The sequence below is a fragment of the Rissa tridactyla genome, chromosome 13 (assembly GCF_028500815.1).
Source record: "Rissa tridactyla isolate bRisTri1 chromosome 13, bRisTri1.patW.cur.20221130, whole genome shotgun sequence".
Taxonomy (NCBI): domain Eukaryota; kingdom Metazoa; phylum Chordata; class Aves; order Charadriiformes; family Laridae; genus Rissa; species Rissa tridactyla.
The window spans coordinates 5,596,177-5,619,833 of record NC_071478.1 but is presented as its reverse complement, the minus strand read 5'-3'; the positions used below and the strand labels follow the sequence as shown (position 1 = coordinate 5,619,833).

Below are 23,657 nucleotides of genomic sequence, written 5' to 3'. Positions count from 1 at the left end.
GAAATATCAGTCACCCCTGCTGTGAACAGCCCCCGCCCCGGTGTATATTTACCCCCTGGGGACCCTACCTCCCCGTGGCCGGGCTTCTGGGCCAGCGGGGGCTTCTTGAGGATGCCTCGCCTGGGGGCCGGCGCCGGCTTCGCCTCCCCGTCCTCCGCCGCGTCGTAGGTCCCGGCCAGGGCGTAGTGCTGCTTCCTCAGCTCGCCCAGGCGCACCCGCTCGCCCTCCAGCCGCTTCTCCAGCTCCAGCACCTTCACCTGCGCCCAAACAGCCATCTCGGTCCCTGCGCACCCCCGGGGGTGTGATCCCCCCCGCCATCCCCAGTGCTGCGCCGGGGGGCAGAAGAAGGGACCCTCCTCACGTGGGTCCGGATGAGGACCTCAGCCTGACCCAGAGCCGGCAGCACCGAATCCACTCTCGTGGCCGTACCTGTGTTTCCATCTCCTCCTTCTTCAGCTTGATGAGGGACATGCCCGAAAAGTCCATGGTATCTGTGGAGAAAAGTCCTCACTAAGCGCACCCTTTGCAGAGGACCCTCACGTGCCAAAGCGAAGCCAGCTGGGCACCTCGAGGTGTTCCCAGGCCAGAAAGGGATTTGGGGTGGGGTTTTTCTCCCCTCTCCTTGCGAAGACACTCACCTTTCTCCTCGATCTGCTCCTGCCCTGACTTGGTGGAAGCCACCACGTTGGCTGCCATCTCGTTGACGTTGCGCGAGCACTCCTGGAGCCGGCCCAGGTTCTTGCTGCTCTTCTCGGCTTTCACCTGCGAAGAGCACGGGGATGGCAGCGGGTCAAACCCATGGCACCTCTGCACAGGTGCTCACCAGCTCAGGGGAGCCCCCAGGCAGCCATGTTCTGCATTAGAGCAGAGACATCAAGCACGCCATGTCAGAATGGTCCCTGGGTGTGAAAACCTGGGGGGTGAAGAGGATGGACGGACAGACGGACACACATTTATTCTTGCCAATCCCATCAGGGCCAGGCAAGGTGACCCCTGCAAGGCCCTTCAGCCCTGGGACACCGAACCACCTCTGCTCCCACTTGAGCCAAGCACACATGGATAAGCAGCATCAGTGAAATCAGAGCTATTCTTTTTTTAGCTCTGCTCTTAATTTTAAAACCATCTGCTGTAAAAAGCAGTATGGGTCCTCCTCCCCCCAGCCCGCATCCCCATTTGCTCATTGAAACCTCTACCCATCGCCTTCGCCCACACCAACAGGAAAGGTGGGAAGGACCAAAATCCATCATTCTCAACGCTGGCTTCTGCAGTTGCTTATTCAGGGTTTCTCGTCAGTTATTAACATTTTATTTACATAATCAGCCTGACAGGAGGAAGATGGGAGGTTTTACGCATCTTCATTTCCAAGGCAAGCCCTGCTAGATGTGGGAATGTCAATGCAGGTGAAGACGCGTGGATTAAAATCGCAGACTGACTTGAAAACAGCAAGAGCTTCCCTTCCTCCCTGCTCCAGGAGGAAGCTGTAGGACTGGTGGACAGGACGTCCACGCACCGCTGCCCAAAAGCATCCATGGGACAAAACCATGGGAACAAAATGACTTAAAACATGACAAGCTGCGTGCAGACGGCCCTGCTGGGACACTCACCTTGGAGGCAGCCACCAGCTGGGCTGTGCTGGCGGCGATTTCATGGGAGCAGACGATCAGTTCTTCGTATTTGCCCGTATGCAGGACAACTCTGTCTGCCGACTCTCTGCGTTACAGATCAGCAGGGAGATCGTATCAGAGAGACACCCCGAGCACGATGAAGCAAGTGCAGGTTATTTACCTCCAGCTATACCCTTAGAAATCCACCTCAGACTTTGAACCAGCACCTTTGTCTGTGATTATTTAAAGCTCATTTACAAAGCAAACTACTCGACGCCCAGATCAAGAAGTTTTGGATGGGTATAAAATATCAAAAAAGGCAGGATTGCGCTTCTGTAATGAAGTGGATGAGATTTTCAAAGCTTTGTCCGAAAAAGCCCCCCATATTTCCCGCACTGACACTGGGATACCCTGCCCTGACCCCAACCACGCTGCCCACGACCATCTGAGCAGCAACCAGAACACGGAGCATTGGATTGCAGCAACTTGCACATTTTGCAGACAGGGAGGAACGGGTGGTCCCTATTTCGGTGACCAGTCCGACACGGGCTACGATGCTTTATGAGGAATTAGCAGCAATGCTCCCATGCAGACCCAGCAGCGGGGACAGTTTGGGTTACGGGGCGATGGAGAAGCATGGGCTGGCTCCGGGCGCAGCACGCGGAGCTGTGCCCGGAGAGAAGCCTCCCGCAGTGGCCGCCGGAGAGGTGCCGGGGTACCTACACGAGCTGCGTGGCTCCCCAGCCCACCGCCTTGGAGGCAGAGATCAGCCCTTCCGTCCAGCGCGAGTTCTTGGCGTAAAACTCCTGAGTTGTTGCTGCCCCCTGTTGTTATGAGAATATTATGGCCTGTATTAACTTGTTTCTGATATACAGCAATATATAAATCTATATAAAGTATCCACATAAAACATAACAATATATACATTCATATATAAAGTCGTAAATGAAGGGACTGGCAGCATTTCTGTCTCCTTCAGGCCGCTCTTACTGGCCTGCTTAAATAAGTATGGAGAAAACTAGCTCTGGAGCCCCACGCCTGTGGGTTTGAAACACAGAAGTTTGAGCCACTGTCTTTAGACGGCCAAGGCTTTGCAAAGGCGACAGCGATGTGTGCGGAGAGCACGGGGCTGAGCAGCCCGTCTCCAGCAAGTGAGACCGCCAGAGCCCTGCTAACACGGGAAAGCACAAAATTCAGCGTGTTTCTGCAAACTCTGGGAAATGCTCCCCTATTTCATGTTGGTGCAGAGAGATGAATGTAGCGGAGGACTTACCCGGCCACTTTCTACTATCTCCTTCTGTAGGTTCGTAGATGTCATTACAAGAAGTCTAATAGCCTGGAATAAAAGAAAACAGGTTTTGGTGTTTGATGGGGATTTTATAGAGAAGGACTGACGCTGCCAATGGTGGGAAGTTACAGTTTTGCACAGTCTTTGATGCCCCTGCTCAGTTTCTGCAGTACTGACCTTCATTAGGTCCGTGCAGGAGTTCAGAATCCTGTAGGGGAACAAGAGACAAATGTTCAGCATCCAGCGATGCCACATCCAGGGAAGCAGCTTTGGCCTCAGTTCGAAAACGGGGTTTTTTGGAGACGGGCCAGCCTGCAGGTTACTTCTAAGCAGCCCACAAAGCAGCCCCAAACAACTGGCTTAGACATGCAAGACGAAGGTCCACCCTCCTAAAGAGAGTTTCGTGCTCAGCATCAGGATGATGCCGCACTGGGCTGCACGTGCAGCTTTGGAGAAAAGCACAGCCCAGCAGGGCATGGGCACGGGACAGAAACCTGCCCGCGGCTGTCACACGCCACCCCTCAAAACTCACCGCTCGTTCACTTCAAGCTTAACACCAGAGCTCTCGTTTCTGGCCTGGCTCATCATCTCCTGTTGGGAAACACAAGAAGAAGGGTTGGACACCGTGTTGCTGTGATGGCGAGTGGGGTGGAGGAGGAATGGGCGCTGCTGCCTCGAGGCCACCAAATGGCCCGTCCTGCAGCTTCATCTCACCTCTATCCGCCTGACAGCATCCTCAATTGCCTCTGAGGTGGAGGCCATCTCCTTCTCAACCATGTCCCCCAGCTCTTCTTGCTTGATGTCTAAGCTCTTGGGCCTCAGCTCCTGCCGGAGGAGGCAGCAGCCATCAGGAGGTTTTAGGCAACGGGAGAGAAGTGAATATTTTTGTAAGGAATAACACCAAACCAAGATAACAGACTCCTTTTTTCTCCCCCTAAATAAATAAAGCTGCAGGAGCAGCATTCTGCAGACCGTGAAGGTGGAAGCACGTGTGCCACCAACTTGCAGCAAACATGGCACAGGGACCTCAGAGATAAGAAATGCCCCAAATCAAGGGGACAAAACTCGATCACAGGAGCAGCTTCACCAGGGCAGAGCTCCAGAGGCCTCTGGAGAGTTGACAACCTTTGAAATAACAGCGGTTTAATGGAAAAGACTAATAGGGGCTTCACAAGAAGAAATATCTAAAAGCTGAGAAGTTTTATTCTGCAGGGGTTACTGGGCTGAAAGACCTCAGCTGATCTGAGGGTGACTGTCTCTGTGCACCACCAGGAAGGGTCTCGGTGCTCGGAAGCTGAGATAGCCCAACGGCAGCACCAGAACCTGTGGGTATGGGGGACAAGCCACCCCCAAAGTGCTCACTCCAACCCAGCATCTCTGACTTCACCTCTGGACACTGGGGAAAGCCATGGTTTGATTTCTCATTTATTTTTAGAAAGCTGCCCCCAGAGGTGCAGAGAGCAAACATCCCACCTTGACAAACGGAGGCAACGTCCTTCCGCATTAACTGCCTGCTTTGATTTTTCCTTTAGGAAATACCAATGCCAATAAATAACCCACCACGCCAGCCCCGGGTGAGAAGGTGGGTGCGCCGGGCTCTATCTCCTACCTGGGCCAGCTGCAGGACCCCCCGCAGCGCCCGCCGCACGTCCCCCAGCTCAGCACGCCCCAGCGTCTGCTTGTCCTTCAGCTCACCCAGGTAGTCCAGGCTCCGCTGCCCGCAGTCCCGGCACGTCTCCGTCAGCCCTGCGGAGAGGATGGGTCGGTGCCAGGCCCCTCACTGGGAAAATGGTCCCTCCATCCCAGCCCTGCCACCCTCCTCTTCCTCCTCCCCTCAGCTGTGGAGATGATGCTGAGCATTGGTCACATCCAGCAAATTTCTTGCAGAAGAGGGTAAACTGGTTTCCAGGAGCAATGTTCCTGGCCCAGGAAGGGGCACTGGAGAGGAGGGAATATCGGGAAGGGGACCACATGGAGCTGTGGGGACTGTGCTGCGCCCAGAGAAGATCTGCCCCATATCCAGCCCCTGGCAGAGGGGGCTTTGGCACAGCCATCCTAAAAAGAAGCCCTACGAGCAAAAAGACCCCCCAACACGCACTGCGTCCACACATGGCACTCACGGTCAGCGTGGTCAGTGGGAGCCAGGTGGGACGTGGCGCTGCCATTCACGATGGTGTCGGCTGTCAAGTGTGCGAAGAGGGCCAGAGCCCCCACCAGCCCCGCAGCATCTGCCGGCGAGAGCATGTGGTCAGGAGCTGCCAGCCCAGGGCACCACTTGCCATGTCCTGGGGGCTGCAACCCACCCAACCCACCCTCTTGAAGGCACCCAAGGACTAGTACAAGAGCTTGGAGAGGTCAGTATTGACCCCTCCAGCTTGCAGGTTGCTCCTTGAAGGAACGCATGGGAACCCACCAACTCCACCCGCCGTGTCCCTCCATCGCCAGGGCATTGCACGCTTGCCAATGGCCCCAAAGCAGCCAGGGGCTGCTGCACGGATAAAAATAAGAGCAAGATGCAAGCAATGCCGCCGGTCCCCAGCCCCAGGTACCTGCCATGGAGGCCACGTACTGCGCGTGTCCGTTCTCCAGGGCGTCCGTGGACTCCAGCGCTGCCTGCACCCGGCTGAGCAAGTAATCTGCAATGAATTTTAACTTCATTAGCACAGTCAGGCTGCTGAGTGTCTGAATGAGCACAAGTGCTGACTTCACAAGGCACCACTGAGTGGAAGCCAAGATGTCTTGGGTCCTCACAGTCCCAGCTGGGGAGCAGCACTAAAATCTGAGTCATTAAAGCAAAATAGTGCTGAGATCGGAGCTTAAAATTTACCCTTGGAAGTCAGACCCCAACCTCCTCGTGTGTGATGTTTGGTGGGAAAAGATGTCTGGAGGTAGCTGAGATGCAACATTATGTGTCTGAGAGGGAAAAGGGGCTGTGGGTCGCAGACCCCGTGGTTGAATGGGACGTACCTGGGGAGCTGGTGCAGCGGATGTGCAATGGGTCGTCCAGCTTGGCCACTGCGTCACGGAGGATGTCCTCCGCCTCCCGCACTGTCTCCTGCAGGATGCCGAACTGCTCATCCAGCAGCTTCTGCTGCAGGCTCTGCTCCTGGTTGCTCTGCAGGGCAGGAGGGACACGTGAGTGGCCCAGCCAGGGCACAGGACCCCCGTTGCCATGGCCATGTCACCAGCATGCCCCCTGAGAGCCCATTTGTGGATTAGACCCAGGCATCCCATTATTGCTGGCGCAGGTCACATCCCACCAGCTACACTCGGCTGAGCCCCCGACTGCTCAGCACCCCCCAGACATGTCTCACCCCAGCGAGCAGAGGGGTGGTGGGCTCTCCACACAGCACCATACCTTCTCCAGGAGCCTGCCCTGCAGCTCGCGGATTTCCCTCGTGGCCTTGTCCGCCTCCTGGCTCAGCTGCAGCTCCTTCTCCTGGATGAGGCCACGCGTGGAGAGCAGCTCGCACTCCTTCTCGCTCACCGACCGCCTCAGCACCTCCTTCTCGGCGTGCAGGGCTTCCACCTGGGCGCTGAGCTCCGCTCCTGCCTGCCAGTGAGGCCAGGAGACCCCTGTCACCCACTCGTCATCATGTCACAACCCTAACGCAGGGCGGAGCTGAGGACATGCCCAGCTCATGACACTGATGGGGTGGACCCGCGTTCAGCCCCATGACAGCTTCCTGGCCAGCTGTCTGCACCGCTGGCTTGGCAGTGGTGGCAGGCACGCCGTCTTGCATGACAGGGACTTGTGTTGGGGATCTGGGGGCGTCCTGTGCCCCCAGCCTCGTACCTGCTTGGCGTGGCTGAGCGAGCGCTGCGCCTGGTCCAGCTCGTCCCGCCGGGCGTCCAGCTCCTGCCGCAGCTGCTCCATCTGCATGGTCTGGTCCTCCAGCTGCAACCGCACACCCGTGCCGGGGCTCAGCTGCTGCGAATGCGCTCTGGCCCCGCTCGGCACCGGCACACGGCAGGAACGAGTCCGGCCACGTTTTGCAAGAGGGGCTTTCAGGGTCTTGGGGTTGGTCTCCTGAAAGGGCTCCTTTCCCCATGGCAGGAACTTCGGGAGCAGCCCCCAGCTTGGGCCCCAGAGAACAAAAGCACCCAAAACCACCAACGTGCAATGTGGCATTTTCTTGGGGGAAGAAATGGCAGATTTGGGCAGGAGGGAATGAAGCACGCATTAAATAACGCCCTCCTAAGGAGTCAGGGCAACTCTTCCTTTCCCTCCCTACCCCCTGCTCCCAAACTGTGCACAGCCACCATGCTTCCCAGGCTGGGAAGGTCTTGGTGCTGGGCTGGTGGGGCCGGACTCGGGGCCACGCTGGCTTACCTTCATCTCGGCCTCCCGCTTGACCTGCTCCACCTGAAATGCCAACTGCTCCTTGACGCGTGCCACCTCCTCCTGGCTCTGCTGCGTGACCGTCAGCTGCTTGGCAGTGTCGGCGTTCTGCGTGGGGACATGGTGCTTACCGGGTGTTTGGAGGGGGGACCCTTGCCACCACTGCACTTGTTCTGCCCAAATTCCACCTTTAGGGGTAGCTCGGAGATGCCTTTTTCACGGCATCCGAAACACTGACCATCAGCGGACATGAATTCAAGGGGTGTCCCCAACCCAGTGCCCAGAGGTCCCTGGGTGCAGGACGATGGGACCGATACGGGGTGGTGCTGGGCATGCACGAGCCACACCGGCGGTGGCAGAGGAATGAAGGCAGCGGTCAGTCCCTGCCTGGCGCAGGCAGCAGCGTTACCTTCCTCAGGAGCTCGGCGTGCGTGTTGACGAGCTCGCTGTGCTTCTCCTTCAGCTTCGTGTAGCGGATCTCGGTGGCACTGGCTTTCTCTGAATGGGGTGAGAAAGCATCAGCAACCAAAGCACGGGTGTCCCACGGCCGACGGGCGCTGTAGGGCACCTACTTTCTGCTTCGGCGCAGAGCCGCTGGGAGCGGTCGCTGTCCTGCTTCGCCTTCTGCAGCCTCTCCAGCTCATCCCGCAGCTGCTCGTTGTCCACCAGCGCCTTCTGCTTCTGCTTGCGCTGCTCCTCCACTTCGCCCTCCAGGCTGTTCACCTGCGCCTTGAGCTGCGTGATGTACCGCTGCGCCTGCGGGACACCGTCAGGCACTCGGGCACTGCCCAGCACCAACGCCAGCGAGGACTCTGCCCTCCCCAACATCCCTATCCAAGTGCCCGGCTTTGGGCAAAGCAGCGGCGAAATGCACCGGAAAGCTCTCCCTTCGGCCCCTGCAGCCACTCCGTCCCTGCTGCAAGCAGGTCAGGACAGCACAGGACAGGTCTCACATGTCCTCACCTCATCTCCATCAGGAGTCAGGTCCTGGCACTGGGAGAGGCGCCAAAACACAGCGCGGGGTGCCAGGACCCCATTCCTGCTGCATCCCGTCAGGCTTTCCAGGCTATAGCATCAAAAAACACCCCACTCTCCCACACCAGCTGCTCCCCGGCCAGACTTTACCTCCAGTTTAATCTTCTCCATCTCTGCACGGAGCATGTCCACCTCCTTCTTCAGGCTCTCGATTTGCGCGTCCCTGCAGAGGCAGGCAGGTTGGTCCCACACAAGAGTGGCTGCCCCCCCTCTGCCGCTGTGGACCCCCATACCTGTCGTCCCGAATGCCGTTGGGCGGTCCGAAGGTTTGCTCAAATATATCTGAGGTGATCTGGGGAGGACAGAGGGTGCTGAGCTGAACCAGGCTGCGGGTGCCTGCTCTGCCCTGTCCCAGGGTCCCCATCCCATCCCCGTGCCCCCACCTGTGGCTCCGTGGTGGAAGTCGTGCTGATCTCAATGAGGTTCTCCGGCTCCTCATCCTCAGGGGCTTCCTCAGGGATGACAACTACCGGCTTCACGTGCTCAGCCAGCGCAGACGCCCGCAAGAAGTTTGGGGGGCTCTGCGGGGACAAGAAATCATGGTGGCATCGCCTGGGGTTTCAGGGACCGCCGCAGGCAGGCCACCAAGGGGAGGGAGGCAGCCACCCCCGTGCTGCTGAGACGGGCCGGTGTGTCCCTCCACAGTGTCCCCAGGCCCCAAAGACATCTGAGGGGACACCCCCATGCACCCCGAACCCACAGGCTCTCTAAAGCATCACGTATGACCAAAATCCCACTGTACCTCTGGCAGCCGGGGGATCTGGATGAGCCGCTTGAAATACAGCATGTCGGATGCTTTCTTAAAGAAGTTTTTGAGGCTGGAGAGGGGGAAAAGAAAAACCGCTCGCAGGGGAGGCAGAGGGGCTTGGCAGGAGGGAGGGGACCCCAGTGCCCCACCTCGGCCCCAGGTTACCTGCGAAACTGCTCGTTGAAACGGTCTCGGTGGCCCTGCAGCGTGTCAGCCGGCAGACCTGCAGCGAGGGGGGGGACAGCCGTGACTGATACAGGGCTGCAAATTTATTCCCAGGCACCCACATCCCTCCGGCTGCAAAAGCCAGCAGGTAAAGGCCAGGTGGGAGTGGGATATTAGAGGTCAGGATGGGAACGGGATGTTCCCATCCCTGGCATAAGGACCAGGGACATGGCGCAGGGAGAGGCAGGTGTGGGAATCCCAAAATACCCCCGCGAGACCCCTGGCGCCGCCCTGCCCAGCAACACCGTGCAGGGGGCTGGCAGGCCGAGGTACATCAGTTTGAATTCATCAAGGACAAGGCCTTCTAGTTCCCTCATCTGGGATGTCTACGTGGGATGGAGCGGGTGCTTAGAGCCCGGCTGGGATACGGCAACATGGCGATGGATGTCTCCATCCACACAAGCCTCATCCCCAAATCCAGCCAAAAGCCTCACCCGGGAAAAGACCAGCGCGGGGCACATCCCCAGGGACTCACAGGAGTGCAGCTTGAACATTAACTTGACGGCGTAGTGGTAGAGGTGGCTGCAGTCCTGGATGACCTGGATGAGGGGGGCCAGGCGGCACTGCACCGCCGACATCTGCGAGACCGCCATCGAGGTGTTCAACTGCCTGAAAACTGAAGGGTTGAGCGCGGTGAGGCGCCGGCGCTGTGTTTGCAGAGCTGTCCCGCTCCGGGCGACTCGGCTTGATCATTAACCACGACGGATGTGGCTTTGCCAGGACACGGGGTAAATGCCGGGGTTGCGGCCCGTCCTGTCCCACTGAGCTGGGAACAACCCCCCTCCGTTCAAGAGAAACAGCCAACGGGAGCGTGGTGGCAGAGGGCAGGGGTGCTCAGCTCTGCCCCCGATACCCCGACCCCAAAAAGGAGGGATTTACCCCTAGGATGATGCAAAGGCAGTACGGCTGCCCTCGGGAGCTGCCGCTGCACGACGCAGACAGGGAAGTCGAGGGGTTTTGCTCTGCTCTATTTAATCGTGGAAGGAGCTGGGAGAGGATCCCAGGGCAGGGGACAGGCCCTCCGGCACCACAGCCTCGCCTGCTCCGGCTCGGAAATGGATCTCTTCCCTTGGCAGAAATCCAGCCAGCATATCCACGCTGCCTTCTTCCCCACTCAGCTTTAAAGTATTTATGAATATAAATTCTCTGTATAACTGGGTCAGGAGGAGAAGCGGGAGGCTGACGGGAGCCGGGAGCATGGTCTCTCCTGCTGTGCCCTGTTTTCCAGGGCAGCTCCGTGTTCCTGACTCGCCACGGAGGAAGAAACCACTGTATTTCTAAGCCATCTAAAATTCCTGGAGAAGGAGGTGAGGGAAGCAAACACGGGCAGGGGCCTCCAGCCCTCCCTGGGGGTATTTCAACAAGGGGAAATGAGTATTTAGACAAGAGGTACAGCCCCATCCGCTGCTTCAGGGGGGGCAGAAAGGATTTGGGTAATGCATACGATTAACATGGTTGTACCAAAAAGAAATAAAAACATATTTCAGAGCAGCACCACTCAGAAAACAACGCTCTGCTCAGGTGGACTAAAACCAGCTACATTCCTTAAGTATTTTCCTACCACTGCCTCTACAGAGCACCGCCAGGGGAATCCAGCTGAGAAACGACATCAGGAATCTCATCGGAGGAGGAGGAAGGACCTGAGCCTCTGACCTCAGCCTCCCCAGGCAGAACTCCATTCCCGACCAAAGAGCGAAACTATTGCTCAAGAGCCCCGGGGCGAGCGGGAGGGACATGCCGCCTCCTCACCTGACTCTGACAGCTTCAGCTCGCAGTCCAGGTAGTCAAACAGCTCGACCGTCAGCTGGAAGCTGCCAAAAAAAACCAAAACCCCGTCACCTGGCGGCAGAGACATCCTTGCTCCAGCTGCTCATGTTTCCTCCATGTCCCTGCGCAGGCAAGCGCTCAGATTGACAAGAATTTGGTGGGTTTTCTCCCTGTATTTATGCTCCTCGCCACTCTGCAGCTGCAGGAGGAATCGGGCACCATCCAACCAATTTATAAAACACCGACGGCCGGCCTGAGCACCAGCCGCTTCGTCAGCAGGCTGCTGCCACCCGGGGGGGCACGGAGCCGGCAACCACGCACCGGGTGCTTTGCTCCTGCCGGGACACTCACATGTTGTTCACGTCCGTCCCCGCGGTCTTCTCCAGCACTTCATCTGACACTTCAAGGCCTGGGGGGAACTCAGGATGCTGTGTAAAAAGAAAAAAAGAAACGGCAGTTGCTGCTAATGTCCTTGCTGATGTGACACAACCCCCGGTGAAGCCCTGTACCCCAGCATGGCAGGCTGCGAAGGCAGCGGAGTCTCTCACCTTGACGTGGAAAGAGATCTTGGTGAGGAGAAGCCGCGTGTAGATGCTCACCAGCTGCCCGTACCTGTCGTGCAAATGGCCCTGCCAGAGACACAAGGGTAAACGTGGCGAATCCGGAGCGATGTGACCAGATCCGGCAGAGCCTGTGCACGCCAGCGAACCTGCGCCAGCCCTACGGCTCTCGCCCTCTTGCCCTTCACCATATGCGTAACCATCACCCAGCAGAGTCAGGGGCAATGGGCTATTTCAGGGGGTGCTTTGCCCTCCCCGTGCCCACGATGCCTTTCAGGACCCACCCCGAAGCCCCCAGGAAGGCACAAACCTCTGCTTTGCCCCACTCACCCACAGGTCCCCCGTCTCTCGGATGTTGCTGCGGTACCTCTGGCAGTCCTGGAGGACCTGGGGACAAAAACCAGAGGGATGCAGCTTGGTGGGGCCAGCACGGAGGTGGGTGAGTGCCCACCTGTCTGCCCTGAAGCTGGAGAAGGGGACGGATCCGGCCCTGTACACCACTCCAGCTTTGGGAGAAGAAATTCAAGCTCTTCGACGGTGACCAGAGGTCAGGGCTTTGCACAGGGACGTTTCAAAGATGCGACATAACAGAGTGCTTCACAGCCCCACGGCCTGGGAAAGGCAGCCGGGGCAGGGAAGACAACCCACCCTCTGCACAGAGGGACGTCGGCAACAGCCAAAAACTACTCCCCGCCAGCAATGCAGGAGGGACATTTTGGAGGGGACACTCACGTTGGGGTGGCCATCGCGCAGGACCTTGTGCAAGACGTGGCAGAACTTCCAGCTGAGGATGGCGCTGCTGGGCAGGGGCAGCCCGATGGCGTAGGACCAGAAGGTGAACGCTCCCTTCTCGTGGTGCGTCCCCAGAATGATCCCTTCCCCCTGGTCAAGGCCAACCAGACACACATGGGAGCAGGGGACGGGTGGGGTTGGGGACTATCCCCGTTCAACCTTCATTAAAAAGGGGACACACACCGCGCGTACTGCAGGCACAGAGATGACGGGCGCAATGCTGCACCCACAGAGAAAACCCCCGTTTATTTTTTTCTGGTGCACCTTCCCTTGCCGCAGGGCACACTGGGGCCCTTTGCATTTTCTTGCCAAAGAAATGCAATTTTACTGCGCTGCCCTTCTTTGTAGTTTCACCGATGGATGAACCTACAAGAAATCATCCCCCAGCCAAGCTCTGCATGGGTCTGCCATCTCCCAAACCTCCCGTGGCTCCAGCCCCGCGGGGTGAAACCCTCCTGCCCTGGCACTGGATCTCCTCCGCGCCATCCAGGCGAGGCGAGGGAAAGGATACGGCGGGCATGTTTCTCCTTCACTGGTGCTTCTTGCGTATTTATGGCTTTGCTGATGCTGATGGCCTGCAAGAGAAGGAGAGAGTGGCTGTCAGGACACAGCATGACCCTCACCACTACCCTGCCCCCTCCCCCAAAGCGCTGGTGCTTTTGGGGAATACCCTGAGTTTTATAACACATTTGTCACCTCAAAGCCATTTGTGATACATCAAAATAGGCTTTTTTTATCCGCAAAGTGGCCCTTTAAAACCCCCCGTTCCCAGTGCAATCGGTCGGAGCCAGGCCACTACCAACTGCGCCACTGGTGCTCCCCCTTGTCCCCCATCCCAGGAAACAAATTTTTGCATTTTTGCAGCCTGAACTCAGCGGCGTGCCCGGGGAACGTTAAAAGCACGACAGCGAGATGCCAAATTCCAGGGTTGTTTGTCTAAGCACAAGGAGCCTTTGAACCCGGGGGTGGTGGGTTTTTTTTTTAGCAGCGCTGCTGCACGCAAACAGCACGTGGGGAAAACGCAGCCCCCAAGCAAGAAGGGAGCGGCAGCCGCGATGCCCATGTTGATGGAGCAAAAATCCAGAGCAGCGTGATTATCACATGAGGATTATCTACATTTTAACGTATTTGATCACAGCGCACTAAATTATGGGTTTATTCCAGAAGACGACCCCAGACGGGGGTCAGCTGCATCTTTTTGCGCGATGACAGGCTGTAAAACGGAGCTGCTGTGATCGATGAGGGTCCTCCTTCTCCTCCTCCTCCTCGCCGGGCCCCTGCAGACTCAACTGAGCTGCTTTGCCCCCGCACGAACTCTCAGGCTGTGCCTGTGTGTTTGAGCCCTCGGTCACCAGCGGAGGAACATGGTCCCAGCTGGGAAGGCAGGAAGCGGCCCCGCCGCCGGCGCTCATGCCGGAAGAGAAACCTGGTCCCTCCCTGCAGCCCCACAAGCCGTGAAACCTTACAAAAATTCTTATCTCCCCTCCTGGGGAAAGCACCTGCTTCGACACGGCCGCTGGTCCAGGGGACGCCCCCGAATCGAGGCGCTTTCCTGACGGAGGAGGAACCCGACGCCGGGTTATCGAGTGCTCCTGACTTATGCAGGAGGAATCCGACGCCCTGCCAAAGGGGCGATGCCAAAGGTGCCGATGCACCGAATCCACCCCAAATGAGCCTAAAACAGCTGCGCCTGTGAGCCAGGCACTACAGTGGCAAAAACACCCCAAGTGCGTCCCAAAAAGGGAGCCAGCCCTGAAACGCTGAGCCTAGGTGCTGGGAAAAGATGTGCTGGTTTTGCCTTTCCCTCACCGGGGAAGCCCCGGCGTCACCCCGCCATGTGGGGCCGTAAAGCAGCAGCGGAGTTAAGCCGGTGACTTGCTGTAATCCTCTTATCCCCGAAGGTTAATGAGCCTGGAGTGCCCGGGAACAGCGCAGCCGCCACTCCCAAAGCACCCGGCACCTCCGCGGCCCCCCGAAAGGCTGGAGCCGGCGGAGAGGCTGCGCCCTCGACCCTGGCTTGGCTGGTGAGACGTGCTCCTCAGGGCTGCGGGCACCTCCCGGTACGACACCAAAGCGATGGTTTATTGACAGAAAGCAAGGTTTATGGATAGAAAGCAAGGTTTATCATGTGTCGGAGAGCGACAAGCCGTCGGTTTTGCAAGGCAGGGCTTGAAAACTAAGCTAAGAGCTGCTAAAGGGGTTATTGCACCTTATTGAGGAGCTTTGCACGGGGGGCAGTAGGGCAGACACATCTCCCAAACCTGGATTTTGGCCGCCCACCGCGTGCGTGAGCAGCACGATGTCCTCATCCCAACCCACCACCTGGTCCCACCCCATCGGCAGGAGCTGGGCTCAGCCTCAAGCGCCACGGGGTCGGGAGGAGGCGTTGAGACCAGGGCAGACCCCTGGGAATGGAAACACCATCCCACGTCCCCAGGGACAGGAGCTCGGCCGCCTGGTGCTGCCCGGCAGGACGGGGATAGGGCTGGGACCCAGCTGGCCCATCCCAAAACCAGGCTGTAATTCCCACTGGTGCGGGTGGTTTTATTGCGTTTATTACCCATAATCTCATTTCCAGCCCAACCAGCCAAAATTCAGCCCGGGAGCTGCCGGAGAGGCCGGTTTCATCCTCGGTGATTCAGCGCAGAGGTTTCACCTGGGCCATTTTACATCCAGCACAGAGGAGCGGACCCGCGCAGGGACAGCCCCCAGCCCCCCCCGCAGCACTGCTGTGATGGAGACGCCGTGTCCAACGTGGTCCCGAATAAACCACGGTGGCACCGAACCGATGCCAATCCCTCGGGGCTGCCAGCTCAGGTGTGCTTTTGCTGGTTCCAAACCCCGGGCTGGCCAGGAGGTCCCCAAAAAGGGGATGGTGGGACCAGAGACGAGCATGGGGCGATGCTGCAGCCGGGGTCACACACGCCTTCAGGATGTCCCTGCGGCTGCCCACCAAAGCCGGGCCATAGAGGACGGCTCTGAAATAGGGAGACTCACCCTTGACCCAGCCTCTTGGGCATCATGGGCACATCTAGAGATGGGCAGGTCCCAGTTGTCACTGCAGACACGCAACCAGCCTGGCCAAAACCTTCATGCCACCTGCGGATGGTTCCCCATCGCTGCCGGGGAGCGGCGCAGCTGCTGGGGGGGGTCCGAACCCCAAAACCTGCCCGGCCACGGGAGCCCACATGGGTGCAGCCCAAATGCCTTACTCACAGCCCTCACGTACCAAGCCGGTGACTAAAGCCGGGATCAAAGCGCCCAAATGAAGGAGCGCAGTTTACATCCACCCTTTCTTTCCAGGCTGCTTTTAATTACGGCGCGATCCTCCCCGCCCACGGCTCCCCGAAGCCCCGGCATCCCGCGGGGCCGCAATCCCCACCCAGCAGGTGGATGCCGGGTCCCGGCGCGACGCCACGGCAGGGAGAGATTTTTTGGCAGCAGGACATCGAGCTGGAAACCTCCCCAGCCGGGCAGCACAAGGGCTGCTGGATCAGCTGAACTGCAAACGGCTGCTCCGGAGTTCCCTTCCTAACGCTTCTCCTTCCCAAATTACACCAACAAAGCACCGCCGGGCAGTCACGCACACTGTATTCCTGGCGGCTCCAGAGCTTGTTGGATTTTTAACCTTCTTGTTTAAGAAAAGCAAAAACGGGCTGCAGAAAAGGGCAAGTTTTGCCTCCTTGCAAAGCGAGTGCCCGCAGTGGTACGGTGGCTTCCTACCTCCCACGCACGGCCGCTCCGAGGGGGACGTCTGCATCACCCCAACACAAGCCCTCAAAAAGCATTTTCAGGGAACGCAGGTGACCTTCACGTCACCCATGAGCACCTGGGATCACACCAGCGCCAGCAACCCCCATCCGCACCCACGGGCATCGCCCCGGCCTTCGCAGGGGGAAAGGAGATGGGGCGCTCGGTTTTGACAGCATCGTTCTCCAGGTGGTGTGAAATCCTCGGCCCGCGAAGGCACACGGAGGGGACGTGCCACCGGTGTCCCCGTGATACAAAGGCAACCAGCGGCCGTCTCTGCAGTGGCTATAATTAGACGTAAAAGGCAAATCAATACCCAAGTACTGACATTGGAACAGTTTTGCTCTCACCCGAAGCACTGATATGGGAAACCACGTTAGGATAAAGCTCTTTTAGGGCAGTTTTCCGCAGTTGATGGAAAAAAAGGTCAGTTCTGGGTGGTGGATGTGACCATCAGCCAGTGAGCCCCAGGTTTAGCCCTAAGAGAGTGGTCCCCCGCTCGCCTGCACATGGCTCTGCCCAAGGCATCCCTGCGGCCAGGAGTGAAGTCGCACCCGTGTGGGGCACAAATCCCACCAAAAAGCCCAAAATGCCATGGAAGGGCAGGAGGGAGGGAGGAAGGACGCGCTCCTGCCCAGCCGGCACAGGCTGCCCTTCAGCGCACGAGGCAGCACGGCTGCCGTGATTATTTATCAGCAGTGCCCAGCGGGAATGATTGAAGGAGACACGTCCAGAAGGAACCGGAATTGCCGGTTTTCTTGTGTTGCTCCCCAAACCCAACAAGCTCCATTTCCTACCCAGTGCGGCCAAGCGGCACCGTGACCCTACAAGGCCCGAAATCGTCACCTGCCTTCGCTGGCACTCTCCGGGGCCGAACCAGCCCAGCCGCCGGGGAAGGACCAGCAAAGACATGGGGAAAAACAACTCCAAGGAATTTGCAGCCTGTGAAATCAGAGGGGTCAGAGGATGGGTGCCGGGAGGGCACTATTATTTTTGCCGGGGCAGCGGGCGAGCCCGTCCCTCCGTTCATCCCCACTGACGCTGTTGGAGTCATTAATTTCCCACGAGCCACACGCCAGCCCCATCGCGCCCGAGCATTGCCCACTCCGCGGGGGCCGCAGGGAGGGCTGCAGACACCCCTGTCCAAGCCCGACACGGCGGGGCATGAATGATTTGGCCTTTCTTTTCATTCTGCCCTCCCTCTCCGGGACCGAGCACCCCGACCCCCGCGGGGAGACCCCACGTGTGACCCAGAGCCGCGGGGGAGGACACATCCAAGCAGCCCCCGGGGTTGTCGGGGACGCCCACGCAGCCGCGGGGCCGGGACTGGGGCCGGTACCGGGGGTCACGGCAGGGATGCAGAGATGCGCGTTACCGGTGCGGTGGGCACCGCGGGGCGGCACCGGGCTCTTGCCTACGGCGGCCCCCGGGCTCGGCCGCGCTCCCGCCGGCACGGCCGGGGCCATAAAACTTTCCCTGTTTGCTCAGGGCCGTGTTTACCTGCCGATAAGGCCCGGGGGGGCGCGGGGGAGGGGAGGGGAATGGGGGGGTGGACGGGACACACCGCCTGCCCGGGGGTCTGCCGCCCGCCGGGGACCCGGCCCCGGTGCTCGGCCCGGGGGCGGTGGGACGAGCCGGTGCCCCCACGGAACCGTCCCGGGGGGACGGCGGGAGGAAGCGGTGGGGCAGGCGGGGGAGCGTTCGCCGCGCCGGCAGCGGGGACGGACGGACGGGAGAGCGGACGGACGGACGGACGGACGGACGGCGGCCGCGCCGCCCCACTGGGGGGTCCCCGGAGCCCAGCTGGGACCCGCCCCCCCATCCCCCGAGAAACCCCCGCGATCGGCGCGCCCCGAGGCGATGCCGGAGCGGGCCGGTCCCGCAGCCCCGAGCCGGTACCGGGAAGCGGAGCCGGTACCGAGGCACCGCCGCCCCCTTCCGCCGCCCTTGCCTGGCTCTTGTCGAACTGCTCCCGCTCCGCCTCCAGGCTGTGCCCGCCGCGGCGGCTCAGCACCCGCGCCGGAACGCTCTTGATGCTGTTCATGGCGGGCCGCGCACCGGGCTCCGCGCACCGCGCACCGGGCAGGCAGCGACCGGCGCCGCCCGCCGCCCCGCCCGGCCGCGCACTGCGCCGCGCCGCCCCCCCCCCGCGCACAAGGGCGCCCCTGGCGGCCGCGCCCGGCCCCGGGCAGGTGGGAGCAGCCACGGCCCGGCGGGGAACGGCCGAGGCGCCCCCGCCGCAGCGGGCACCGAGGGCCCCCCCCAGCCCATGAGCATCTGGGCGTCACCACCAGGAAAGGTGACACAGGGGCTTGTCCCTCCCGCTCCACCACACGGTCCCCGCTCCTGCGCTACCTCCCGTTTCCAACGGCACAACCTGCCCACCCTCCAAATAAACCCCGCAAACACAGACACGACGCGTTTAAGAGGCTCGGGGCTTCATTACTACCCACTTCTCCGCCTTTCCTTTAGAAGAGTCAAGCCGCAGGGAGAGCACCCACCCCTGCGGAACGCAGGCCCTGGCTGAACAGCAGCTTTGTTTTCTTTAATAATAACTCAGTACGGGAATACAATAGCAAAGGCGCTCCCTGGAGTATTCCCAATGCTTACAGAAATAAGGCATCCGAGTTTGACGCGTCTTGAGTTTCGATACAAGCCTCACAGCGCTGCAGACAACACAGTCGGTTTGTAAGTCACTTAGCACCGGAATATTCCCCTTCTGCCCATTCCACAAATCCAGGGCAGCCCCGGCACAAAATCCGAGGGCTCTGCGGATCCTTGCTGTATCGCTGGAGCTCAGTTTTCCCTATTGATTTCGAGGCCATCAGTGGAGCACTTTATGTTCACAAGGGGGTTCGGCGCGTTCATCCATTGACACTAACCACATTTAAACTGGAAAGCACAGCTCCCGCTGGGAAGCTGCACCGTTTTCTCTGGGGTTTGACATAGGGTGTAGTTGCTGGACAGCTTCGGGGTGAGCATCGTGGTAGTGCTATGGGTGGCTTTTTTTGGGGAATTTTTGCCTGTGACAATGCTTAGCAGCGGATTTTGGGGATGGAGCCTGAAAAGTTTCTCTGCAGACAGAGGAATCAAATGGGCTTTAAAGGCTTGCGGAAACTGGGGAAAAAAACTGAGGAGCAGAGATTCCCTCTGTGGGTAATGCTTGCGGGCGGGGAGGGAAAGAGTTTGGAGGATAGCAGCTACGATCAGAATTGGTCAACTAATTTTGAGGCCATTAGTACACGAAGGAAAGCAGGCTGTCATTTAGGTAATTAAAGAGAAAGCGGAAAATTATATGAAAGAGTTAACAAGGGGAAAACATGGTGTGAGTGTTCTATTTCACTGCAATGAACTCGTGGCAGTGGACAGAGGGAGAGACTCCCAGCCCTGAGCTGCCCCCACACAGGAAAAGGGCTGGCACAGCGCTCGGTGATGTGGAACTGGCACGGGTGGCCCGAACCACTCACCCGCCCCATGCCACCCCGGGGCCCACTCCTGTCTCTGGCAGCGTTAAATAGGCAAGGAAGATACCGCAAAGGGATCACCTTTATTGGCTTATTTGATCTTTTTGTTAAAAAATAAGTTCAAATGGTGATAATGGAACATGTCTTGCCCAACAGTCAAAGATAAAACCAGTTTAAATGCTAAAAAGAGTTGTGCTTGGCCGCTGCCATACAGCGCTAACAGAGCCCATACACACACCTGATCTTTTGTTAGAATAAATGGCTCCTGCCGGGGGAAGAGTTGTTTTGCCCATCCTTCGGGTGACAGCCCTCCGCTTTCCACAATGTAGGAGGCAGTTCCTGGTTACGACACTAATTGGGAACTTCCTATAAACATTATTCATCTCTCTCTACACGGCAAGAAGTCCAGAACAAAAACAATAAACTAACAAAAAAAAAGAGAATGCTTGGCTGTGTCATACTCTATAAATATTTCTGAGCCACCATAAAAAAAAGGTAAGAAAAATAGTTCCTATGTCGTAACAATTACACACTTAAGAGTCTTAAAAAACAAGCTAGTATTTAACCTGAGCTCTCAGATATAAAAATAGCTTTGTTAATCTTGGCATAATTCTGTGTTTTATTTCCAGATAAAATATATTCCTGCATAGTCACATCTTTTCGCCACTTTAAAGTCTTTCAAACACTCACAGAACCATGGAAAAAAATCAGGTAACTTTCCATTGTAGCTGACGGGTTGATGATCTTCAGTTCTCAAAATTAATTCTATATTGGAAACTTCTTCACCCACTGCAGAAAAGTAAAGATTTTTATTACAATGCGGGAGCATTTCCTCTAAAATATATGACGCAATCACGTGTATGTCAATCGACTATATAAATTTTCACACTGCAGACAATGAAAACACAGAATAAAAACATAAAGAGGAGAAAGGTGAACAAAGCACTTCAGAGAAAGACAAGTGTCTCAGGGACACCACTGCAGCGTTAGGAAATAAATCCTTTCCAGTTTGTTTTGCAACTAGGAGTGATCTTTGTGCCCTCGGCCAGCCCCTGAGTCACAGTTTACGAGCAGTGGCACATGCTAGTGTGTCCAAACCCGAATATATCCTTTTACTCATTGCTTTTCTCCCTTGCTCTTCAACTCTTCCCCACCCAATCTCTCTGAAGGAAAAACAACCGACTGATGAAAATGGCTAAATCACTGTCAGCTCGTTAGGAAATTAACCTAATGTTTATGAGTGCACCTGCCCTCAACCGATTTCAAAGCGATTTAAAACAAACACAAAGCCGACCCAAAACAATTCAATCACTTCTCTATATGAAGTCGCACAAATCTTTAGTTATTTCTGGACCTGCTCTCAAATCTGAAAAAGCTGCTTTGGATTTAACTGATCACAGTGATTTGGTGCCTTTTAATAAATGAAGAAAATAACAATTCTGCAGCAGCCAGTGACTTGCACAGTCACTAATTCTTGCCATGGATCTACCGTGAATTGTGGGCACATTAGTTCCACCGGTTCTTTCTCACTTGAAGCAAATGAGATTATTTCTGTAGGCTAAGCGTACGCTTACCGCTTTGCTGTATCAGCATGGTGCTCAGCAATTTTGGGGATTTGCTCCTGAAACTTTTTAACATCAGTAGTTTCAGGTCAGGATGCAAGTCACGGTGCTGGTTTCGATCTATAAAACCTCCAACTTCTTTTACCTTAGGGCTCTTTTTAGGAAAAGAAGAGATGTCTCCATAGGAACATTACAGCAGAGTAAGGTACGGCATTCCAGCTACTCAGCATCCATTTCCTACGGGAGCCCCATTAGCGTGCACTAAGCAGACCCAACTTATTTTGAAAGAAGACTTAGTGTCTCCATACCTAATGCAGAAACAGCAGAACACGAGGGTGCTACAAACCACCACCGCTCCCCAGGGGCATGGAGGGTTTAGCTCCAGAGGGGAGAAACGGTTCAGGGACTGCTGTTCCAACACACCGAGAAAGAAGTGAGCACCAGCTCTCCGCTGGATCCAAGTCGACCAGTACGAGAAATCCAGCGCCACACAGCTTCACACTCCAGCTTGCTGTGTAGTAACTTCCCTTTGCAGACATGTGCTTGGGTTGTGGCAGCATTTGGAATCTTTCTTTTTTTGCCGATTTCCCCCCCATTGTTGCTAGGTTTTTTTCAGTTTCATGTAGCATTTGGTATTTTAACCATATCTGGTTACTCTCTTGTCCTCAGAACCAGACAACATGGTGCCTATTACAAGCATCCAATTCACATTAGAAGAACAATCAGAGAATGAGAAATTTCCTGATTCAAAAAGAAAAAACAATCTGCTACGGGCAAGGCTGCTTTTTTATATTCTGACACAGCTCTATTCAATACGTTCTACTTTTGGAGCTCTGAGCCCAGGAACAATATGCTACAACGGCCCTTGGCCGTGGCACTGAAAAACACTTCCCAGTCTCTTATTCAACAATGTTCATATCCTTGATCCTGTTATCTGTAACACACAGAAGGATTTTAACTACAATAAGCAGTGTGCAGGTACTCAGGAATGGGGCTGCGAGATCTGACTGCCCACAGGATGAGGAATACGCTTGAGAAAAGTTTAATTATTTGACTAAAGGAATTACTTGCTGCCTTAATATCTGTTTGCCGTTACAGTACTCACAAGAGTTTTACTGGAAATGCATTCTGAGCAGTGCACTTAGAATCTTGTGCCAGACTCATATCAGAAGTCCCAAACTTGTATTAATAATGCAGGTGCATTTATAAAGAGGGAAACAAAAAAAAAACCCAACAACAACAAAAAAGTCAAGTTGAAAACACCTTCATACTCACGCAACATCATAGAGAAGAGAATGTAAGCTTAGCACCTCTTTCTTCTGCAGCAGATAACTGGGTTCTGTGAAGAGCTTCTGCAAGTTCTGCTGTCTACATTGTAACGCAAAAACACTATGTAGAAATCAAAGAACTCACATAATAAAAATTACAGAGCTGCCAGGTTCAAACTGGTGAACAGCAACGATACAGTTTTTAATTCCCTCTTCTCCTCCCTCCCCCAAGCAGAGCACAGAATCTAACAGGCACAAATACTGATTAAATTCTAAGGGTTATATTTGATATATATTATGTTTTAAAGCGCAGTTTAAAACAGCCTCAGGTAAATCTGGTTTTAAGCACAGATTAGTTGGCCCATATAGATTAATTAAAACATGCTTGACAAGTCTTTACCCAGAACCGCTCTGAAAGTAGATCAAAGTTCTACAGATGTGGTTCAGAAGCTACCCCCGCCAGTAAACACGAGCCTGCTTTATTTTCTACCCACTAAAGCAACCATTCAGAATGAGAAGCCAGTTTCCAAGCTCAAAAATGCAGTATCAGGTTATAAAGCAGAGTCACGCTCGCTACTAAAGGACGGCCGGTTTAGCCAAGCTGTGACGTGCCAACCAGTAAGCAGGAGCCAGACAGCTGATGGGGCTGGGCAAGAGCCACAAGCAACCACTGTTTTCTAGAGAGCTTTTCAGGAATCCCTCCTACAAGACAGTCTTTTTTGCAAAAGACTACACTGCTGCTGTCTTTCACGCTGAATGAAATCCTGCAGATGAATTTCTGAACAAAATATCCTTTCAGTTTATGCAAATGCTGGCACACAACCTTTATACTCTGTCGGTCAGTCCTAGCACAGCTAAGGTTTCATGGCTCTGAATGTTATCAAAATTGCTTTGTCTGTTACAGTACCATTGCTCTGGTCAAGTTCATCTAAGGATATAAGGAGTGCAACCTTTTTTAGAGAGGTTAATACCTTTCAGGAGAAAGCTGAGGTTTCAGCGTGCAGCCTTCTCATTAGGAGTATGTTTTAAAAACAAAAGTCTAAATTCTCCCTTTGTGATACATATCAGCACAAGTTTACTCATTTCTAGTGACAAGTGCTATAATCTCCTTGTCAAACAAGGTAGAAATTCTTAAGGATATTTATGAAAACAAACAAGTGACCCTTCTCCAATTACTCCTATTGCCCACATAGTCAAGGCAGAAACTCCCTATCAGCGTTCATGCTCATAAAATAAATTGCCAGGACAGCTA

At 56.1% G+C, this 23,657-nt stretch overlaps 1 protein-coding gene across 8 annotated transcripts in view; it reads right to left on the bottom strand.

Moving 5' to 3' along the window:
* The window catches only part of HIP1R (huntingtin interacting protein 1 related), a 36,967-nt gene that overhangs the window by 930 nt on the left and 12,380 nt on the right, over positions 1-23,657 (bottom strand). For 7 of the 8 annotated variants that reach the window (XM_054219550.1, XM_054219551.1, XM_054219552.1 and 4 more), the window contains 30 exons: positions 12,873-12,936; positions 12,302-12,444; positions 11,900-11,956; positions 11,558-11,638; positions 11,361-11,437; positions 10,992-11,053; positions 9,718-9,858; positions 9,183-9,240; positions 9,012-9,087; positions 8,653-8,790; positions 8,503-8,561; positions 8,360-8,432; positions 7,807-7,990; positions 7,644-7,732; positions 7,226-7,342; positions 6,689-6,790; positions 6,251-6,445; positions 5,860-6,007; positions 5,442-5,528; positions 5,013-5,120; positions 4,502-4,638; positions 3,607-3,717; positions 3,425-3,483; positions 3,070-3,100; positions 2,878-2,940; positions 2,328-2,428; positions 1,605-1,710; positions 639-762; positions 430-491; positions 69-257 (listed from right to left, as the gene is read on the bottom strand). In XM_054219550.1, the coding sequence (XP_054075525.1) occupies positions 69-257; positions 430-491; positions 639-762; positions 1,605-1,710; positions 2,328-2,428; positions 2,878-2,940; positions 3,070-3,100; positions 3,425-3,483; positions 3,607-3,717; positions 4,502-4,638; positions 5,013-5,120; positions 5,442-5,528; positions 5,860-6,007; positions 6,251-6,445; positions 6,689-6,790; positions 7,226-7,342; positions 7,644-7,732; positions 7,807-7,990; positions 8,360-8,432; positions 8,503-8,561; positions 8,653-8,790; positions 9,012-9,087; positions 9,183-9,240; positions 9,718-9,858; positions 10,992-11,053; positions 11,361-11,437; positions 11,558-11,638; positions 11,900-11,956; positions 12,302-12,444; positions 12,873-12,936 (3,042 nt within the window). Of the gene's footprint in view, positions 1-68; positions 258-429; positions 492-638; positions 763-1,604; positions 1,711-2,327; positions 2,429-2,877; positions 2,941-3,069; positions 3,101-3,424; positions 3,484-3,606; positions 3,718-4,501; positions 4,639-5,012; positions 5,121-5,441; positions 5,529-5,859; positions 6,008-6,250; positions 6,446-6,688; positions 6,791-7,225; positions 7,343-7,643; positions 7,733-7,806; positions 7,991-8,359; positions 8,433-8,502; positions 8,562-8,652; positions 8,791-9,011; positions 9,088-9,182; positions 9,241-9,717; positions 9,859-10,991; positions 11,054-11,360; positions 11,438-11,557; positions 11,639-11,899; positions 11,957-12,301; positions 12,445-12,872; positions 12,937-18,062; positions 18,225-23,657 lie in introns of those variants that run through there. The other variant, XM_054219558.1, reaches the window with a different exon arrangement.